We start from the raw sequence: 19,114 nt of genomic DNA on the forward strand, positions 1-19,114 counted from the left end.
AAGCAACACACATACATACATGCAGACACACACACACACACATATGCACATACACATATGAATTTAAAAAAATGACCATTGAGCTAAATATTTTGAGATATAGAGGCTAATGAAATATGTGACAAGTCAACTGTATTGGTGAATGGATTATTGGTTACCTTTTAACTCAACAGAACTCCTATGATGAAATCAGAAAGCAAGGAGCTGAAGAATCAGTAGCTGGTAAATATGTGTAAGTAGTGTCATCAATTCTTTGAAGAAGTTTGGCGTGTAGGAAAGCAGAAAGCTAAACAAGTTGCTTAAGAAGTTAGCAGGATTGGGGCCGGCTCTGTGGCCGAGTGGTTAAATTCGCGCACTCCGCTGTGGCGGCCGAGGGTTTGGATCCTGGGGTGCGGACATGGCACCACTCGTCAGGCCACGTTGAGGCGGCATCCCACATCCCACAACTAGAAGGACCTGCAACTAAGATATACAACCATGTACGGGGGGGGGCGGGGGTTGGGGAGATAAAGCAGAAAAAAGGAAAAAAAATAGAAGTTAGCAGGATCACAGGGAGCTGTTTGATAAGACATGGAAGGCTTGGCCATATTTGTATGCAGAGGGGAGGGGCCATTGTACATGGGAAAATTTTAAGATATAAAAGCAAGAAATAACTAATATAAAAGTATCCTGAAGTATGTAAGAGAGAGAAAAGGATCAAGGCACCAAAAAGTTTAATCATGGGTAGGAGAAAAAAAGTCATCCTTTGAAAGAGAAGAGAAAATGTACGGAATATTTAGAATACAGAAAACGTTGAAAAATAGAAAGGTGGATTTGAGGAGATACATACCATATGACCTTGAGCTTGCAACTTAGAGGGGCTAGTCACTTGCCAAGAGTGAGTGGATGGGGATGAAGTTGAGAGAATAGAGGGGAAAAATTTTCAACTACCATTGTTGATGGGTTTAGCTGAAGATGGAGAGTCTATGGTAAAATTAGAGTGATGGCAACTTATATTAGTGAGCCTTTGTTTGGGATATAAAGTTATATTGTCTATTTGATCTTTTTCTTTTTTAATGTAGGTGTTTATCACTATAAACTTCCCTCTTAGTACTGCTTTTGCCATATCCGATAAGTTTTGGCATGTTATAGTTTCCTTTTTATTTGTCCTGAGATATTGTCTAATTCTCCTTTTGATTTGTTCTCTGAACCAATGGTTGTTCAAGACTGTGTTGTTTAATTTCCATATGTTTGTGAGTTTTCCCGTTTTCCTTTTGTTATTCTTTCTAGTTTTATTCCATTTCAAGGCCAAAAAGGATGCTTGAAATGACTTTAATCTTCTTAAACTTTACATCTCAAGGATCTAGAAAAAGAACAAACTAAGCTCAAAGTTAGCAGAAGGAAGAAATAATAAAGATTACAGCATAAATAAATGAAATGGAAAATAGAGTTTTTGATAGAAAATATCAACAAAACTAAGAGTTTGTTTTTTGAAAAGATAAACAAAATTGGCAAACCTTAGCTAGACCAAACAAAAAAAAGGAGAGAGGACTCAATAAATAAAGTCAGAAATGAAAGATGAGACATTACAACCAGTGTCATAGAAATATAAAAGATCATAAGGCACTACTATGAACAATTACACTCCAACAAATTGGACAACCTAGAAGAAATGAATAAATTTCTAGACTCTAACAACCTGCCAAGACTGAATCGAGAAGAAATATAAATCCTGAACAGACCAATAGCCATAGGAGATTGTATCAATAATCAGAAACCTCCCAACAAAGAGAAGCCCAGGATCACGTGGTTTCACCAATAAATTCTACTAAAAACTTAAATAATTAAAGGCAATCCTTCATAAACTCTTCCAAAAAACAGAAGAGGAGGGACCACTCCCAAATTCATTTTATGAGTCCAACATCACCCTGATGACAAAGCCAGATGAAGACATTAAAAGAAAAGAAAACTACAGGCCAGTATCCCAGATGAACATGGATGGGAAAATCCTTAACAAAATATTAGCAAACCAAATTCAACAATGCATTCAAAGCATCACACGCCATGACCAAGTAGGATTTATTACTGGGATGCTAGGATGGTTCAACATCTAAAAATCAATAAATGTGATACATCATATTAACAGAAGTATTAAAAAAAATACGATTATCTTAAAAGATGCAGAGGAAGCATTTGAAAAAGTTAAATACCTTTTCATGATAAAAACTCTCAACAATTGCACCTCAATATAGTAAAGGCCATATATGAAAAGGCCACAGCTAACATTGTAGTCAATGGTGAAAAACTGAAAGCTTTTCCTCTAAGATCAAGAAAAAAGCAAGGATGCTCACTCTCACCCCTTATATTCAACATATTACTGCAAGTCATAGCCAGAACAATTAGGCAAGAAGAAGAAATAGAAGGCATCAAAAGTATAAAGGAAAAAATAAAATTATGTGTTTTGCAGATGACATGATCTTATATGTAGAAAATCCTAATGACTTCACACAAAAAATTCTCAGAGCTAATAAAAAAGTTCATTAAAGTTTCCGGATACAAAATCAACCTATAAAAATCGCTTGTGTTTCTATACACCAACAATGAACTATCTGAAAAGGAAATTAAGAAAACAATCCCATTTCCAATAGCAACAAAAAGAATAAAGTATTCAGGAATGAACTTAACCAAGATGATGAAACTCTTGTACACTTAAAACTCTAAAACATTGATCAAAGTATAAATAAGTATAAATAAATAGAAAGACGTCATATGTTCATGGATTAGAATAATTAATATTGTTAAAAAGTCCATACTATGTAAAGTGATTTACAGATTCAATGCAATCTCTATTAAAATCCCAATGGCATTTTTTTATAGACATAGAAAAAACAATTCTAAAATTCATATGAAATACTCTGAAAAGCCAAAGCAATTTTGAGCAAGAAGAACAAAGCTGGAGGCATCACACTTTCTGATTTCAAAATATATTACAAAGGTACAATTATCAAAACAGTATGGTACTGGCATAAAAACAGACATGCAGACAAATGGAAGAGAATAGAGAGTGCAGAAAAAAATCCACGCATATATGGTCAACTGATCTTTGACAAAGCTGCCAAAAATACACAATAGGGAAAGGATAGTCTCTTCAACAAGTGGTGTTGGGAAAACTGGATATCCACATGAAAAAGAATGGAATTGGACCCTTACCTTATACCATTCACAAAAATTAACTCAAAATGGATTAAAGACTTAAAAGTTGAGACCTGAAACCTTAAAACTATTGAAAGAAAATATAGGGGAAATGTATTGGTCTTGGCAATAATTTGTTGGTTATGACGCCAAAAGCATAGGCAGCAAAAGCAAAAATAGACAAGTGGGACTACATAACTGAAAAGCTTTTCAGGGCTAGCCGGGTGGCATAGTGGTTAAGTTTGCATGCTTGGCTCTGGCGGCCCAGGGTTCGCGGGTTTGGACCTACACACTGCTCATCAAACCATGCTGTGGCAGGCATCCCACATACAAAATAGAGGAAGACTGGCACAGACATTAGCTCAGGGACAATCTTCCCCAAGCATAAAGAGGAGGATTGACAATGGATGTTAGCTCAGGGCCAATCTTTCTCAACAACAACAACAGAAAAGTCTTTTGAACAACAAAGGGAACAACAGAATAAAAACTTACGGAATGGGTGAAAATATTTGCAAACCACATATCTGATAAAGAGTTAATATGGAAAACATACAGAGAATTCCTACAACTCAACAAAAGCCCAAATAATTCAACTAAAAAATGGGAAAAGGAATTGAATAGACACTTCTCCAAAGAAGACATACAAATGGCCAACAGGTACATGACAAGGTGCTCAACATACCTAATTATCAGGGAAATGCAAATCAAAACCACAAAGTGATATCACCTCACACCTGTCAGAATAGCTATTGTCAAAAAGACAAGTGATTATAAGTGTTGGCCAGGGTATGGAGAAAAGGGAACTCTTATACACTATACATGGGAATGTAAATTGGTGCAGCCACTATGGAAAACAGTATGGAAGTTTCCTCAAAAAATTAAAAATAGAACTACCATATGATTTAGCAATCCCACTTCTGGGTGTGTATCCAAAGGATTGGAAATCAGGATCTAGAAGAGACATCTGCACTTTTATGTTCATTGCAGCATTATTCACAAAAGTCAAGACATGGAAGCAACCTAAAAGTCCATCTACAGACAAATAAAGAAAATGTGGTGTACATAGACAATGGAATATTATTCAGCCTTAAAAAGGAAGAAATCCTGCCATTTGTGACAGCATGGATGAACCTGGAGAACATTGTGAAATAAGCTAGACACAGTGGAACAAATGCTACATGATATCACTTATATGTGGAGTATAAAATATCAAGCTCACAGAACAGAGAATAGAATGGTAGCTTTCAGGGGTTGCGGGGAGGGAGAAATGCAGATCTATTAGTCAAAGGGTACAAAGTTTCAATTATGCTAGAGAATAAGTCCTAGAGATTTTCTGTACAGCATAGTGCCTATAGCTAATAACACTCTATTGTATACTATTGTTAAGAGGGTAGATTGTATATTGTGTTTTTATCACATACAGAGAATTACAAATGTTGTATTTATATAAGTATGTTATATTATATAAATATAGTATATAATTAATGCTATTATTATAAATGAATAAATAGGGCAGAAGTAAACTTTTGGAGGTGATATATATGTGTGTGTTGCCTAGATTATGGTTATGGTTTCTTAGATGAACACATACTTATGTCCAAACTCATCAATTAAATATGTATAGCTTTTGTAGGTCAATCATATCTCAATAAAGGGTTTTTTTTTCTTAAAGAGATTTATTGGATCATTTTAGGAGGGTCCAACATCAGATCAATAGGAGTTCAAAAAAGAAACATAGAGAAAATGGAGAAGAGGAAATTATTTTTCAAAAATAAGAGAAAATTTCTCTGATTGGAAGAGCCTACCTGTCAATAGTACAATGATTGAGAAGACCTTCACCACAGCACAACAGCGTGACATTTTAGCACATCACGGATAGAGAAAAGAGACTTCCAGTTGGAAAAGAGGTCACAAACACATGAATGAGCATTAGTGGGCACTGGGCTTCTTAATAGTTATTCAAATAGCTGGATGATGACAGGATGATTGCTTTAAAATTCTGAAGAAAAATGATTTTCAACTTAGAATTCTATATACAACCAATTAATCAAGTGTAAGGGCAAAAGGAAGACTTTTTAGTCATATAAGTTCTTGGAAAATTTACCTCCCACATACCCTTTCTTAGGATGTTGCTAAACAAAGACTTCCAAGTTTGCAAGATTTTCAGAGGAAAAGGAGTCTTTAGTACATCATTACCCCATGTGGGTTAGCACTGGCAAAAAGCTAGTAATAGTAAGGGGAAACTGGCAGAGCAGTTTGCAAATTTAAGGAAATTTTTTTTTTTTTTTTTTGGTGAGGAAGATTGGCCCCGCGCTGTCTGTGCCAATCTTCCTCTATTTTGTATTCAGGATGCTGCCACAGCATGGCTTGATGAGTGGTGTAGATCTGCACCTGGGATCCAAACCCACAAACCTAGGCCACCAAAGCAGAATGCACTGAACTTAACCACCATGCTATGGGGCCAGCCCCAGGAAAACAATTTTTAATTAAATAATTGAGAAAAATCACATACTTATTAAGTACAGAAAAATAAATTTTTATGTGATAAAATTGAATCAAATTCTTTTTTTGGTTTTGTGATTATTTATATATATATATCTGATTACTGTTTTAAATAAAAATATCATTGTAATCATATTATTTAGCAATATTAACTTATGCAAACAACACCTAAAGATTTAAAAATGATTTGTGTCTGGAAACTGTGACTGATGGTAGAGAAAGCCGGGGCTGGAGACTGCTACTTATTATTAAAAGACTCCCAGTACTATTTGTTTTCTGATCTACCATGTTTCCCTGAATCTAAGATTAATTCAATTATAAGAAGAAACATGTACTTAGGTGCCACTGAGAAAGAAAAAAATGCTGCTGATCCAGCATAATATGTAACCCGATTTCAGAGATGAATTTATATATATATTGTATTGCTAGGTTCCGACTTGTGTTCCCTCAAAATTCATATGTTGAAGCCTTAAACCCCAATGTGACTATTTGGAGATAGGGCCTCTAGAGAGGTGATTAAGGTTAAATGAGGTCCTAAGGGTGAGGTCCTGATCCAATATGACTGGTATCCTTATAAGAAGAGGAAGAGACACCAAGGGTGTGTGTGCACAGAGGAAAGGCCATGTGAGGTCACAGCGAGAAGGTGGCCATCTGTGAGCCAAGAAGAGAGGCCTCAGGAAAGGCTAAACCCACCCACACCTTGATCTGAGACTTTACCATCCTGAACTGTGAGAAAGGGGTTTCTGTTGTTTAAGCTGCCTGGTCTGTGGTATCTTGTTACAGCAGCCCCAGCAGACTAATACAGGTATGTTCAGGTATTACACACAAATTAAGTTGTTCCAACTGCGCAGATTATATTATCCATGACTGCGCAAATTATATTATCCATGATAATTACGAGAACTTTAAAGAAAGTGTTGAGGTGGGTAGGAATAAGTTTCCAAACTGTCTTTGTTTTCTTGTTTTAGAATTTGAATTCTACGAGTATCTTCTATGACCACCCTCATTCTAACTAATTTAGGGTAATCTAGATAAGTAACAAAATGCCCCCCTCCTTTCATGGTTACCACCTGTGCTATATAAAAAGGCTCATATTTTATCCAGGAAAGTTTATGGTATTAAAGGCAATAATTTAGACAAGGGATCAGCAAATTTTTTTTATAGAAAACACCAGTAGTAAATGTTTTAGTTTTTGTGGGACAAAAGGCAAAATTTTGAAGATATGTAAGCACTTATCTATCAAGAGAGAAAATAAATTTCTACAAAATTTTTATGGATGAAATTCAAAACAATTCTTTTGAGGGAGGTGATGCAATTTCATTTGACTGGTGTTCAGTTATTGTTTCCTATCATCAAATCAATTGCAAATGTTTATCTGTGAAAACAATTGGCAGCTTTCAGGCCAAGCAAAAACAGATGACGGGCCAGATTTGGGCCATAAATTGCGGTGGTTGGCCAACCCCAGGATTAGTCATCAGCTTCTGTTGCCTGCTCCTGAGTTTTACCTCTGACCTGATGAGACATTGCACCATTTTCACCTGGGCTATTGCTGCCTGTACATAGGCATGATGCTTAGGAAATCAGTCTTTTGGCCTCTTCTGTCTTTACACTGAAGGTCTAGTTCCTGGCCAGTAGCGTAGGTAGCAGGGAGCTTGATAGATATGCAGAATCTCAGGCTCCACCCTGACGACTGAATCAGATCTGCGTTTAAACAAGATCCCTAGAAGATTCCTACACACATTAAACATTGAGAAGCACTACTCTAGCATAGCGTGCTGAGACCTCATCTAGCAAAATCCAACAAAAGACAGTTCTCTAGACAATTTCAAGCAAATCACACATAGTTAACTGATTTTCCCAGGTATTTTAGGGCAAGGCATATTTCACCTGAAGGATCTAGGTAACTGCATTTGCCTTTTATTTGCTACTGCCCCCTGGCGCCAGTGAAAAATGACTTTTTTAAAATTCAAAACAAGGTCTGATTCCAACTTAAATTTAATCCGCTCCATTTTTATTCTTAACTTCTATGAAATCATAACATATCCAAAGCAGAGTGTAGTTTATCAGAATGCACACATTTTAAACCTCTAGCAGATCTGTACTTACAAGATAAAGCACAATGGTTCCAAAGGAGATATTATATTCAAATAAATAATTTATGTTTTAATATTGGCCATCTGGTTGCAGACGAGTCCCTAAGAGTCTTGAAGCTCTTATGATTTATTCTATTATCCTACCACATAATAATTTTCCAAATTAGACCACAATGAAATAAAAGAAAGTTAGAATTTATTCAAATGTTAGATTTGCACTTGCCATTTCATATTGAAGCAAAATCTAATACTGAAAAACAGATAAAAGATTCTTCTACTGACTAAATTTACTCACTGAGAAAATTATGGGTTTTTTCTGGGTAGTCTGATGTATGAGTCTCTGATATGTAAGCTCACAACCCTAAGTATGAGGTTCTATTGAGTCCTTCAGAAATTGTCCTTGGATCCATGATTTTGGCAAATCCCCCAGCATAGGAAATTCACTCATGTGAGGACATATTGGTGGCCATTAACCACTCTCATAAAGGCAGCTATAATTTTATTGTCATTTGTATCTGCTGCCTTTGTGGAAGATATTTCTCATCCACTGTAAGAATGGCATATGTTTTTTGCTTCTATGGTTTCTCCTATTTTGAGGTGTTCCTATATTTGAACTGAGCTATCCATCTTCCATCTTTTGTTTTCCTTTAGACCACTGGAATTCATTTCAGGAGACTCAGCTTCAGTTTACATTTTATCTTCTGCATGTAAAACAGGTTAACTCATTTACATGGAGGTCAGATACACAAATGTATCTCTAAGGCATCAATAGTTGCTCCATATAGTGTACTAGATGGTCTATTTCACCGCCAATTTAATTCCAGTGTTGACATCAACTTTAAAAATAAGAATCTGAGAACATGAGGTGCTTTTATTAAACAAATGAACAGCTAAATGAATAAGTTATTCAGAATAGATATTTACATGTTACTTTTTTTGGTATTTACACAGTTTCTCCGATCAGGTATTTTGCAATGGGTATGCATGGTGGTGTTTCTTGGAAAAATATTTTAGTTCTAAAACTGTAACAGAGAAAAAGTAGTTTTGTTAAAATAATCTTACTTTTGATAAAGGTGATTTGATCCCCAACCCACTTTTTAATTTTTCAAGTTTGATTCCAACCAAAAAAGACCCTTTGTATCATTGCCAATTATTAGAACTAGTAGAAGTTACTAGTTATGTAAAAAGGAAAATTGTTCTTACTTATATTAGAAAGGACTTTTAGTTAGAATTTGAATTTTCAGGTTTTTATTTTAAAGAGGAAGGTCTGCCAGATACTCGAATATATTTCACTCACATTTCAGTTTAAATGTTGTTTAAAAGCCAAGATAATTGCTACCTACTGTGTTGTACACTTATACTTTGTGTAAGACTTAATAACAGTCTTAATTAGGCTAATTTTAGTCAGATTAATACTTGTGTGTATCAGCACTAACTATTAAATGTCACATTCTGCAGGATTTTAATTAATGGTAAGGAAAGGAAATACTCATGGTGTAAACACTTTTGAACTGAAAAAGGCTAAAATGAAGTATGTCCAATTATGACACAGGATAAATCCTACAATGATATCACTGATTCTAGATTTTTGGTGAATTAAGATTGACCTTAAATAGATAACTCCATTCACGTGTAACATGAGGAACATACAGTCTTGATAAAACACTCTGAGCATATCAGGCCTTTGCCTTTCACAGTTTTGGAAGGTTTGGAGGCTTTTCATAACTGGTATTGTGATACAGTTCTTGATTTCTTTAGGTGATATACTCAGGAATGTCCTATCTTGAATCAGAAACCCCTCTTTTGTGACTTCATGAGCTTGATAAAAAAAGTAAGCTTATATTTTCCTTTATTAAATTTCTAGTTTGCCAAACTGAGTGAGATTTTGCGATCCCTCACTCTTGGCCTGGGCTGTGATTTTCCCTGTCAAACTCTAGGCATCAGTATCGCCTGCACCATCTGCCTCGTAAACGGAATGGTCTGCGGTAGGGGAATGACTACATGTGGAAGGGAGTGGGGAATTGGAGGGTCTAAGGAGTAACTGCCCTCTGTGGTGACAAAATAAGTTTTTCATTCACTTCATGGCATTAATTGGAAATGGCAGTAAGGATTCCAAATTAACAGTGATCATTTAACTTCGGTAATAATAATAACAGTAATAATAATAATAATAATGCAATGAGAACACTTGAATTCAAATGACACCATCTTTGTGACCCTTGACCTATTTGATGGCTTGTCATGAGGTTAAATGGGATAAGAAGGTGCCTAGTTTCAAATTAGGAACTCATAAATATTTATTTGTTCATAATTTATATACTTATATTCTTCACTCACATTTTCAAGGCACTTGGGTTTAAAGTGAAAGGAAATTTTAATATTAGGCTAATTCAGTTATATAAATTACTATCAAAAAGTACCCTAAGTTTGTGTTATATGTCCTGATAAAACTTGTTAATCTTTCATAATCATAAGCAGAATATGGAAAACTTAAGCAAGCATCCAGTTAAAAAGATGCATATCATCACACTTTTTATAGTCCCATAGCAAAATATTATGCAAATAGATAAACAAGTATGTAAATGAACAAATGAATGAAGTCTGGTTTAAAACAACTGAATTCAGTATTCTGTACTCAGAGGAACACAGCTCAGGTTTTAAAAAGTGAGTCTAGTTTTTTTTTCCTGCCCAACAAGTCTTGTTACCAATCTTGAAGGGGAATATTTAGTTCATTAACATAAAAAATATATTAGATAACTCTGTCTAACTTTCCTCTATCCAGGAAAAAAAAAAACCCTTTCTTTAAGAATAGACATGATTTCAAACATACAGGAGTGGAGCATTGTCCAACAGGAAGTTGGACATATTTAAAGTGAATTTAAGATCTCTCATTCTCTGGAAGGATATTTAATGTGGTTCTTTCAGCCATGTTGTATAGCATATTTTTCTAAAGTTGCTCAATTCAAAAGTTTTTTTAGTAATTAAGCATAATTTGGAAGCTCCGACTGGATTTTCATGATACTGTACGAGACTGCCAAAGTTTTCAGCATTTTGCAATATAAATTTACTCCCATTTTGTCTTTTTTAATAGTGTACTGTCTGAGGATATGTACAATGTCTTACTTTTCTTTTGTATCTTCAAATAGTGCTGGGCATTCAGTAAGCACTGGTTTGGGGATTTCTACATTGGCAGACAAAAGAGTACTTTTTAAAATTTAGGGATTGTCAAAATCTATTAAGATTTATAGTTTGCCTAAGCCTATTACAATAAATAATGTTGGGGTTACTGTCTCAAGAAATAAATTTTAAAAAGTTATGTACTAAAGGCCTCTATAATTGAAGATAATAAAATAAACTAAGGCAAGTTAAGTCACTTGGAGTTCTTTCCAAAGACAAATCTACCCTGAGATGTGGTCTGGATTGACTTTGTCGATGGCCTTGGTAAAGAACAGGAAGCGCACACCCTAAAATGTAACTTCTATAAATAGACAGCAAAAAATGTCATCATGTCTTACCAGAAGACTCCATGGTCTCCACAGATCTTTAAAGAGGAGGAATTAAGAATAAGAACAGGTTAACCAAGAGAAGAGAATCTTTCAGTTGCCTGATCCTGACTATTTCAATGAGATTATTTCTCAAGTAGAAGACATTAGGTTACTGTTAGATGATATTTCTCAAGTTTCAAACTCCTTCTGCTTTCTGTTTATGTCCACCAAACAAGGAGACCTGTTTCCTGCAAATGATGACTCATAACACTAGCTAACATTTATAGAGCTTCCCCATGTGTCAGGACTATGCCCCAGGCACTGATGGCATCTGGAGTGATTGTAAAGGTCTTACAGAATAAACAGACCCACCATTTATCCAGGGTATGCCCCTCAGTGGAAAAACTAAGTGAATTAGAAGACAAGAAAGGTCAGGCGGCTCTTCAAAACCACCCAGCAGCAGCTCAATGGTCAAGCAGAAGCTAAGACCCACATCTCTGATTCTTAGATTGAGCCTGCTTTTGCTGCGCCAGCACTTGTCTTCTCGTTCCACGGCAGTACCTGAGAGACCACAGCTAGGCAGAGGACAGTGCAATCAGAATGGACTTTAGAGTATATTTTATGGTCTCCTGATTGTGTTCTGATGTGTTTAAGATGTCTTAAATTTTTTCACTTTGCAAAATGAGAGTATAGCTTTAATGTTCTCCCCATAACAACAGCAAAATGGTCATTATGTGTGGTAAACGATATGTTAACGAATCTTATTGTGGTAAACATTATGCAATATATATGTGTACCAGACCATCACGTGGTACACCTCAGCTTACACAATGTTATAAGTGAACTATATCTCAATAAAGCTGGAAAAAAAAGTTTGAAAAGCATTGCTATACACTTTACTATTTGAAGAAGTGCTATATTGAAACCGTGAATCACATACTAATTTTTAATGAATTTGCTACTGGTTCAGAAGTACGGCCAAGCATTGTATTTTAGGTTTATTACCTGTGTTAATTTTTAAGAACATATTCAGCATTGACTAAGGAGTAAATACTGCCTTACTTGAAGAAGGATAGGTCATTTGATGGTACTGGAAGTTTCACCATGTGTTTATAGCACGTGTGTCTTCTGAGGAAGCATAAAAGGATGGGAAGAAGATGGGACAGTGATCTCTGGGTAAAGATTTGAGAGGCTGGATGTTATCACTCACAAATTCACCTTTTTCCCAATTTGTCAAAATCTGACCCTACTCCAGAGCATACAGTTAGCTTAGATCTTAGCAGAGTGTTTTTATTTAAAAAAAAACTTCCAAACAATTTGCTTGACATGGCCAGTTGTACTTACTAATGCATGCTGACAGAAATGGCCCATTTCTCTTAGAGGGAAAGAAGCAGGTGCAGAATTAACAGTGGTAGGATGCTGAAGACATTCATTGCTGCAATGGGCAGAAGAAATCCATCCAAATTCAGGTTGGAATTCATGGTCTGCGGATAATATCCTGAAGGAATCTGTATTTGAGGGGGAAGCAGCCGTGCTTGAAGACAGTGGTTTAACTTTGGAGAAAGCATCCTGCAGCATAAGCCTTGTTCCTTGCATGAACTCGGTGACAGATTAGCTACATAGTCCCCAGTTCTTCAAGATTCCAATTATGAGCAGACACAGGGCAGGAGGAACTCCATTTAGCCTATTGAAAACACACCCGATTCTTTATGGAGGAATATTTTGTCATCTAGTCTATCTTCTTAATTTTCCTATGAAAAGTAAAAGTGGCCCCAATTTTTTGCTTAGGATGGCACAGAAGAAATCAAATAACTTAATTTCTACATATAAGCAAATAAACTTTTTTTTGAACCATGAAACAAAAACCAATAGAAAGTATTAAGAATGTTTGTTTACACCTTGATAAAAAAGAGCATTAGGCCAGAGTAGATCCTTTAAATAGTTTGGTGGCAAAATATATAGGAATAATTTTTTCCCAAGAGGAGTGGCCCCTAAGAAGAGTGTTGAAAGATGTTACTTGTTGTGGGCTATGTGGACTCCCTGGATTGGTCTCATTTCTAACATGAGTTAAGTAACATTGGAAAATGAGAGAAAACATACTGTGTTTACACTCTTCTTTTAGATTAATTGTGTGCTACTAGTGGACCACAAAGGAAACTATATGAAAATAACAAATAATAAAGTAGCAGAAAAGAAATGAAAAAAAAATAATACTCTCTACCCCACCCCAAACCCTCAATATAGTGGTAGAATTTCTTCATTTTTAAAATAACTCCAATACTAACTAAAACCCCAACCCTAACTTGGAGCCTCTTCACGTATTCCAAACCTCTTGTTAGTAGGTTATGACATCAGAACGAAAGCACAGTGTCACAGGAAAGGGGGCCTCTCCTCTCTTTTCTAGTTCAGGAGCTTTGTTTCAATCATCACATCCTCATCATTACCATTGGTAGCACATATATTTCTTTAATTCCCAGTGGCTCACAAAGCTACTGAGTGACTTGAAGAGGAAGTCAGTCTGAGTCTCGTCCTTGAGGAATGGAATCTCCAAACTATATTTCTTACAGTGTATGAATTACATCAAGATTCCTGCCTTACCACCATCCTGGGAGAGTATTCCTGCTCAAACATCCAAATGACAACTTCTTGTGTGAAACCTTCACTAATTCCTTCTTTTTTATCAGCTGTTCAAATAGAGAAGGTATGGGGAGAATCAGTCATAAGTTAGCACGGCTGTTAACAAGCCCAGCACTCTTCAAATGAGCCTATTGCCATGTTAACTGCCTAAGCCTAGGAGTGGACCTCATTTTCACTGAGATTCTTTCTATTTATATAAAATATGTCCTGACGATAATTTATATTCCAATCTTTACTTTGACCCTGAGGATTGTAAACAATAATTGTTTTGGTTGGGTACTGTAGCCGCCCCTGACACAGGAAGGGTTAATAATCACTGGAAAAAGCTTGCCAACAAACTGTGACCCGGAGGTGAGAAGGCCAGTTAGCCAATGACGGGTAAGACCCCCTGGGGGGCAACCTAAGCCAGGCGGCGGCCGCCCGGGGGCACAGATGGAGAAACGATATCGATATCGGGAGCAAGAGGGACCGTTGCCTAAGAGACCTTGCCTGCTCTGAGATAAAAATATAGGAGCACAGCAACAACATGATAATATCAAAACAGAGGCCAAGAGAGGGCTCCTTGAGAAATCACTAAGAATTCTTGGCATTCGCTAATTACTTCATCCAGAACACCTGTGTATGTTTAACAGATGTAAGCTATGTATATATTGAAACGCTGGTTATAATAAACTCAGAGTGGCCATCAGCCCTCTCCACATCTATCCTGATGTGTACATTGGATTGTGACACCGACAGGTACAGATGGCAAGAATGAAGGGAACATTAGCCAGTTCTGCCCTAGTTCAATAAAATTATTAAGCACGTATCCCCCAATCAGAGGAAAGTGAATGATGTGTTTTAAAAAAAAGTGCCAGCAGCAGAATTACTCTAAGACTGAAAGGCTCCCAGCACAACTTGGAAGTTTCTGTTACTGATTTCAAATGAGAATTATTGTTAATAGGAATAAAGTTATTATCGGCATGAATCACAGACACAGAAACCTGTTAACTTAATAATGTGGCAAACGTACTATTAATCTTTAGTGAAGCAATATTAATATATTGCCTAATCTAAGAAAAGGCTCCAGTGTCTTGAAAGCTTGAAATCATTTCTGCTTCTGCCTCAAGTTCTGAAATCATCCCCTTTTAAAATTTTAAATACTTTTATTTCACATAAGCCTCTGAGTATTCAGAAATAATTGCTGTCAATAGAGATTCATTTTCACCTTTGAATGGCCAGTAATGTCAAATGGCAACGTCATTGGCCTTCATATCAACATATTTTAAATGTATGTCTTGGAACTGAAGGTCAATAATGGCTACTAAATTTAAAATATGGAATTCTATGATGTTTTATTCTTGGTACTTTGATTGCCTTTATACTGGTGATTATTTCATCTGAAGGCAAAAATCGAATTCCAGCCTATCTCAATGGAAGTTCCTTTGCCTCCCTTGAGTACATTTGAACCATTTTCTTTGAAGTTTCTAGCACAACACTAGTATATATAATTTTGGAAACTATACAGTCTGTATCAGGGATTTTTAACCCAGCTGCAAGACAGGCATTGTGGGTAATAGCAAAGTATGGGAGTTGATATGAGTCCTAAATTGGGATGGCTGCTCTGTCATATATTAGGAGGGTGACATCGAACAAGTTGCAAGTTACTTAATGTCTCTGAGCCTCGGATTAAGGTTAACAGTATCAGACATATAGGCTTGCTGTGGGGATTAAATTAGATACTGTGAAGTCATCTTTTAGAAGCTGTAACACGTATAGGTGATCAATAAGTATTAGTTTTTGTTCTTTGCAATAAACTGGGCATCTAGATTTGGTGAGATGCTTAAAAATTAGTTTATCAAAATTTATTGTAATTTATATCAAATTTAAAAATACATGACGGTTTGCAGCGAAGGATCCAATTTAGCCAAAAGAAATGCCAGATGTCACTGCATTATGAAGATAAAAAATCAGTAATTTGTGCTATGTGCACACAAGGTTCAAGGCTAGCTATAGACCACTTAGTAATTTTATACTCATTATTAATTTCTCCGTTCTAAGATGCTTTTATGATATAAATGATCATTATATGGGTAATATTTTTGTGCTTTTGTGCCAGCTATTGCTATTGTGGAGTCGAGGGGGAGGTTGAACCTGCTAAGTCAGTCTAGCTTTCATATATTGTTTAGAAGAAGGGTTGGCAAACTTTTCTATAAAGAGCCAGGTAGTAAATATTTCCAAATATGGATTCTATTGGAACTACACAACTCGGTTGTTTTCATGCGTAAGCAGACACAGTACAACGAACAAATCAGAGTGGCTGTGTTCAAATAAAACTTTATTTACTTATTTTGGAAAGGAAAATTGGCCCTGAGCTAACGTCTGTGCCCATTCTCCTCCACTTTGTACGTGGCATGCTGCCACAGCATGGCTTGACGAGCAGTGTGTAGGTCTGCACCCAGGATCCAAACCCATGAACTCAGGGCCATCAAAGCAGAGCCCGCAAACTTAATCACTACACCACCGGGCCAGTTCCTAAATAAAACTTTATGATGGACACTGAATTTTTAATTTCATGTAATTTTCATGAGCCACAAAATATTTTTCTTCTTTTGACTTTTTTCAACCACTTAAAAATGTAAAAACCTACTTACCTTGAAGTACACACAAAAAAAGGCAGTGGGCTGGACTTGGCTTCCAGACAGAAATTTGCAGACTCCTGGTTTGGAGGAGCAAGCATTGTACTAAAGGTCAAGAGTTCTTTCACAACTATTCACTGTGTGACCTACCCGACTTCTCCAAAATCATTTAATTTTCCTGAGCCTCAGTTTCCTCTTCAACAAATGAAGTAATTGAGTAAATTAATCCCTAAGTTTCTTTTCAGCTTTATTGTTTTATGATTTATGAGTAGAACTCACTCATTAGCTTTCTAATTTCTAAGTTGAGGTTAGCAATGAAGATAGTCCCAAATTTCTTCAAAGACTTTTATAATCATTGATATTGCTTCATAAGTAAGTTAGTCTTTGACGCTTAACCACGTTAAAATGTTTTAAAAATCACATATATTTATAAAAGGTACTTTAGACTTAGTGCTTTCTTTTTGACTTCTCCACAGCATAAGGACTGATTCACCAAGGAACTAAGAGTAGGTGGGGAGAGAATCACTTGCTCATTAGGACTTATACTTAAGAGCACAGTGGAGGTGGTACTCAAATCAGTCAATTTAGCTACTTGTTAGTACCAGTTTTTAAAGGCTTAATGAAGGAGGAAGGCAAAATGTTTAGCTAAGGGAAGGTTGGGTAATTGTCCATAGAGCCTATATTTTCATGCCCTACTCTTATGCCTTACGCCTGTGCACCCTGAAGTATTGTCTGCCCCTCCTGACAGACATTTATAGTTCTACAGGAGAAACAGCATACGCAGATTCTCCTCAGGTATGCCTCTGCTTGACCCCTCTTAGCTCTTGAAATTACAGGCTATAATGATTAGAAGCCTTTATAGGATAACTGCCTGACAAAGTGTATGGGAAGTGCTTGCTGGGGTGAAAACAAACGTTTATTTATAATGTTAATGTGCAATCATTTGATTGTTGTGGAGGTAGTGTTAATTATGCTTCCTTACCTGCATAATGCACATTCTGTGTAGGAGCTGAGAAATGAAGATAGGGAGAAGGGTGAAAAACAATTTGTGTCTTCTACATGGAGTTCACTGTAGCAGCCACCATTTTTTTCCTTGGCATGGTCTAACCAGCTTGTCACGCCTCTGCCAAGATGGCAATATCACAGACAGCATGTTTTCAGTGCATTAACAAACACCCTAAAGGTTGTCAGGAGGGAGCAACCTGCAAATAATTGGAGATATTATGTATTAGTAAAGGAATTGTTCTTCAGTTTTCCAAGATGTCCATCAGAAAGACAACAATTGCAAGGATAAAGGGAAGTAAAGTGACTGAGAAGGTTTTAGCACCTAAGGGGTTGAATTCAAAGGAAGAAGCTTCTGACAACGGTTCTGGCATCCTGGTGACCAGCCCAAGGTGGTGCCTGACAGCTGATGTAAAAAATGAAAAAGGTAAGATCAATGGGAACATATTAAAAAGGGAAGAAGAGTAACAAAATAAAAGACCAAAGTAAAAGATTTCAGAATCTCTCAGAAGTCTCTAACTTGAACTCATTAATGAATAAGACAACTTGGACTTTCTTTTACAGCCTTAACACAAAGAACCGCTCCTATTTTTTAACGTAAATGGTTATATAAATAATCCTCACTTTACTTGTCAGGGAGAGGATGGTTTCTTACTTTGACATGGAGATGAAGGGAAACATAGTCCCTGCTTTGACTTTATCCTTGAATTTCAGACATAAGATTAAACTTTGAACTCTTCAATGACTTTGTACTTGTTGATAGTGTCACTCAAAGTTCAGATTGCATTAGTTGGCTTTTGACTTTTCCAGTAGCTTCCTCTGGGGTTATGTGGCTGTCGCGTTAGCATCAGAAGCATTTTATGGCCTTAGAAGCTTGCAGTCACTTACTGCTAGTGATTTGCAACCTCATTGTTGTTCATTTTATGACCTTTCAGATTCCACCTTTTCTTTGACTCCATTCGGACTTCCTGATACAATGACAGATTAGAGACCCCCATTTAGTTAGCAGTTCAGCTGTGCCATCATAATTGTTACAATTTTTCATAGCACCCCTTTTGACCAGATAAATCTTTTCACAAATTATATAGACATCAAACCATGGTTGTAGAATAAATGGTATAATAAATGTTGAAAAGTTTGAGTTTCTCCAAAGAAGGCCAATAGAGAAACTCAAAGTATAGTTTGATGGTCATTTTGATTATGTTCAAGTTTCCTGTGATAAAATTCCAGGTGAAATGCATTCTAACCAAGTTCATTTAAATGTCATAGAGTATTGGCTTTTATTTTTAAATAAAGAATATTTATTAATATTTCTTTTTATGATTATAAAGTGATTATATTGACTTGATCTCAGTTGTAATAGAACTATTATGTCAGCTTTTGATTAATTGAGGAAGCTGGAACCCTCAGAATTGAATATGGAGCCTTTAACCTCTAAGTCACTGAATCAAATCCAGCCCAAATTGGTAGTGACCAAGAATGATTACAACGATGGCTCTTTGGTGGCCTCTATGAAGTGTATTTAGGTCAGGTGGACGTATGTCAGGATAACTGCTGACAGAAGGACTCATATCTATAGTTACTACTGCCTCTTCTTAGTCACTAT

The 19,114-nt window shown here is 36.2% G+C and overlaps 1 protein-coding gene across 1 annotated transcript in view; it reads right to left on the minus strand.

Moving 5' to 3' along the window:
* Window positions 1-19,114, minus strand: part of SLC15A5 (solute carrier family 15 member 5) — an 86,694-nt gene that overhangs the window by 40,225 nt on the left and 27,355 nt on the right. Inside the window, 4 exon segments of the mRNA XM_070619699.1 lie at window positions 12,596-12,648; window positions 12,650-12,759; window positions 17,489-17,553; window positions 17,556-17,708. Of these exon segments, the coding sequence (XP_070475800.1) occupies window positions 12,596-12,648; window positions 12,650-12,759; window positions 17,489-17,553; window positions 17,556-17,708 (381 nt within the window).

The sequence above is a fragment of the Equus przewalskii genome, chromosome 5 (genome assembly GCF_037783145.1).
Source record: "Equus przewalskii isolate Varuska chromosome 5, EquPr2, whole genome shotgun sequence".
NCBI lineage: Eukaryota > Metazoa > Chordata > Mammalia > Perissodactyla > Equidae > Equus > Equus przewalskii.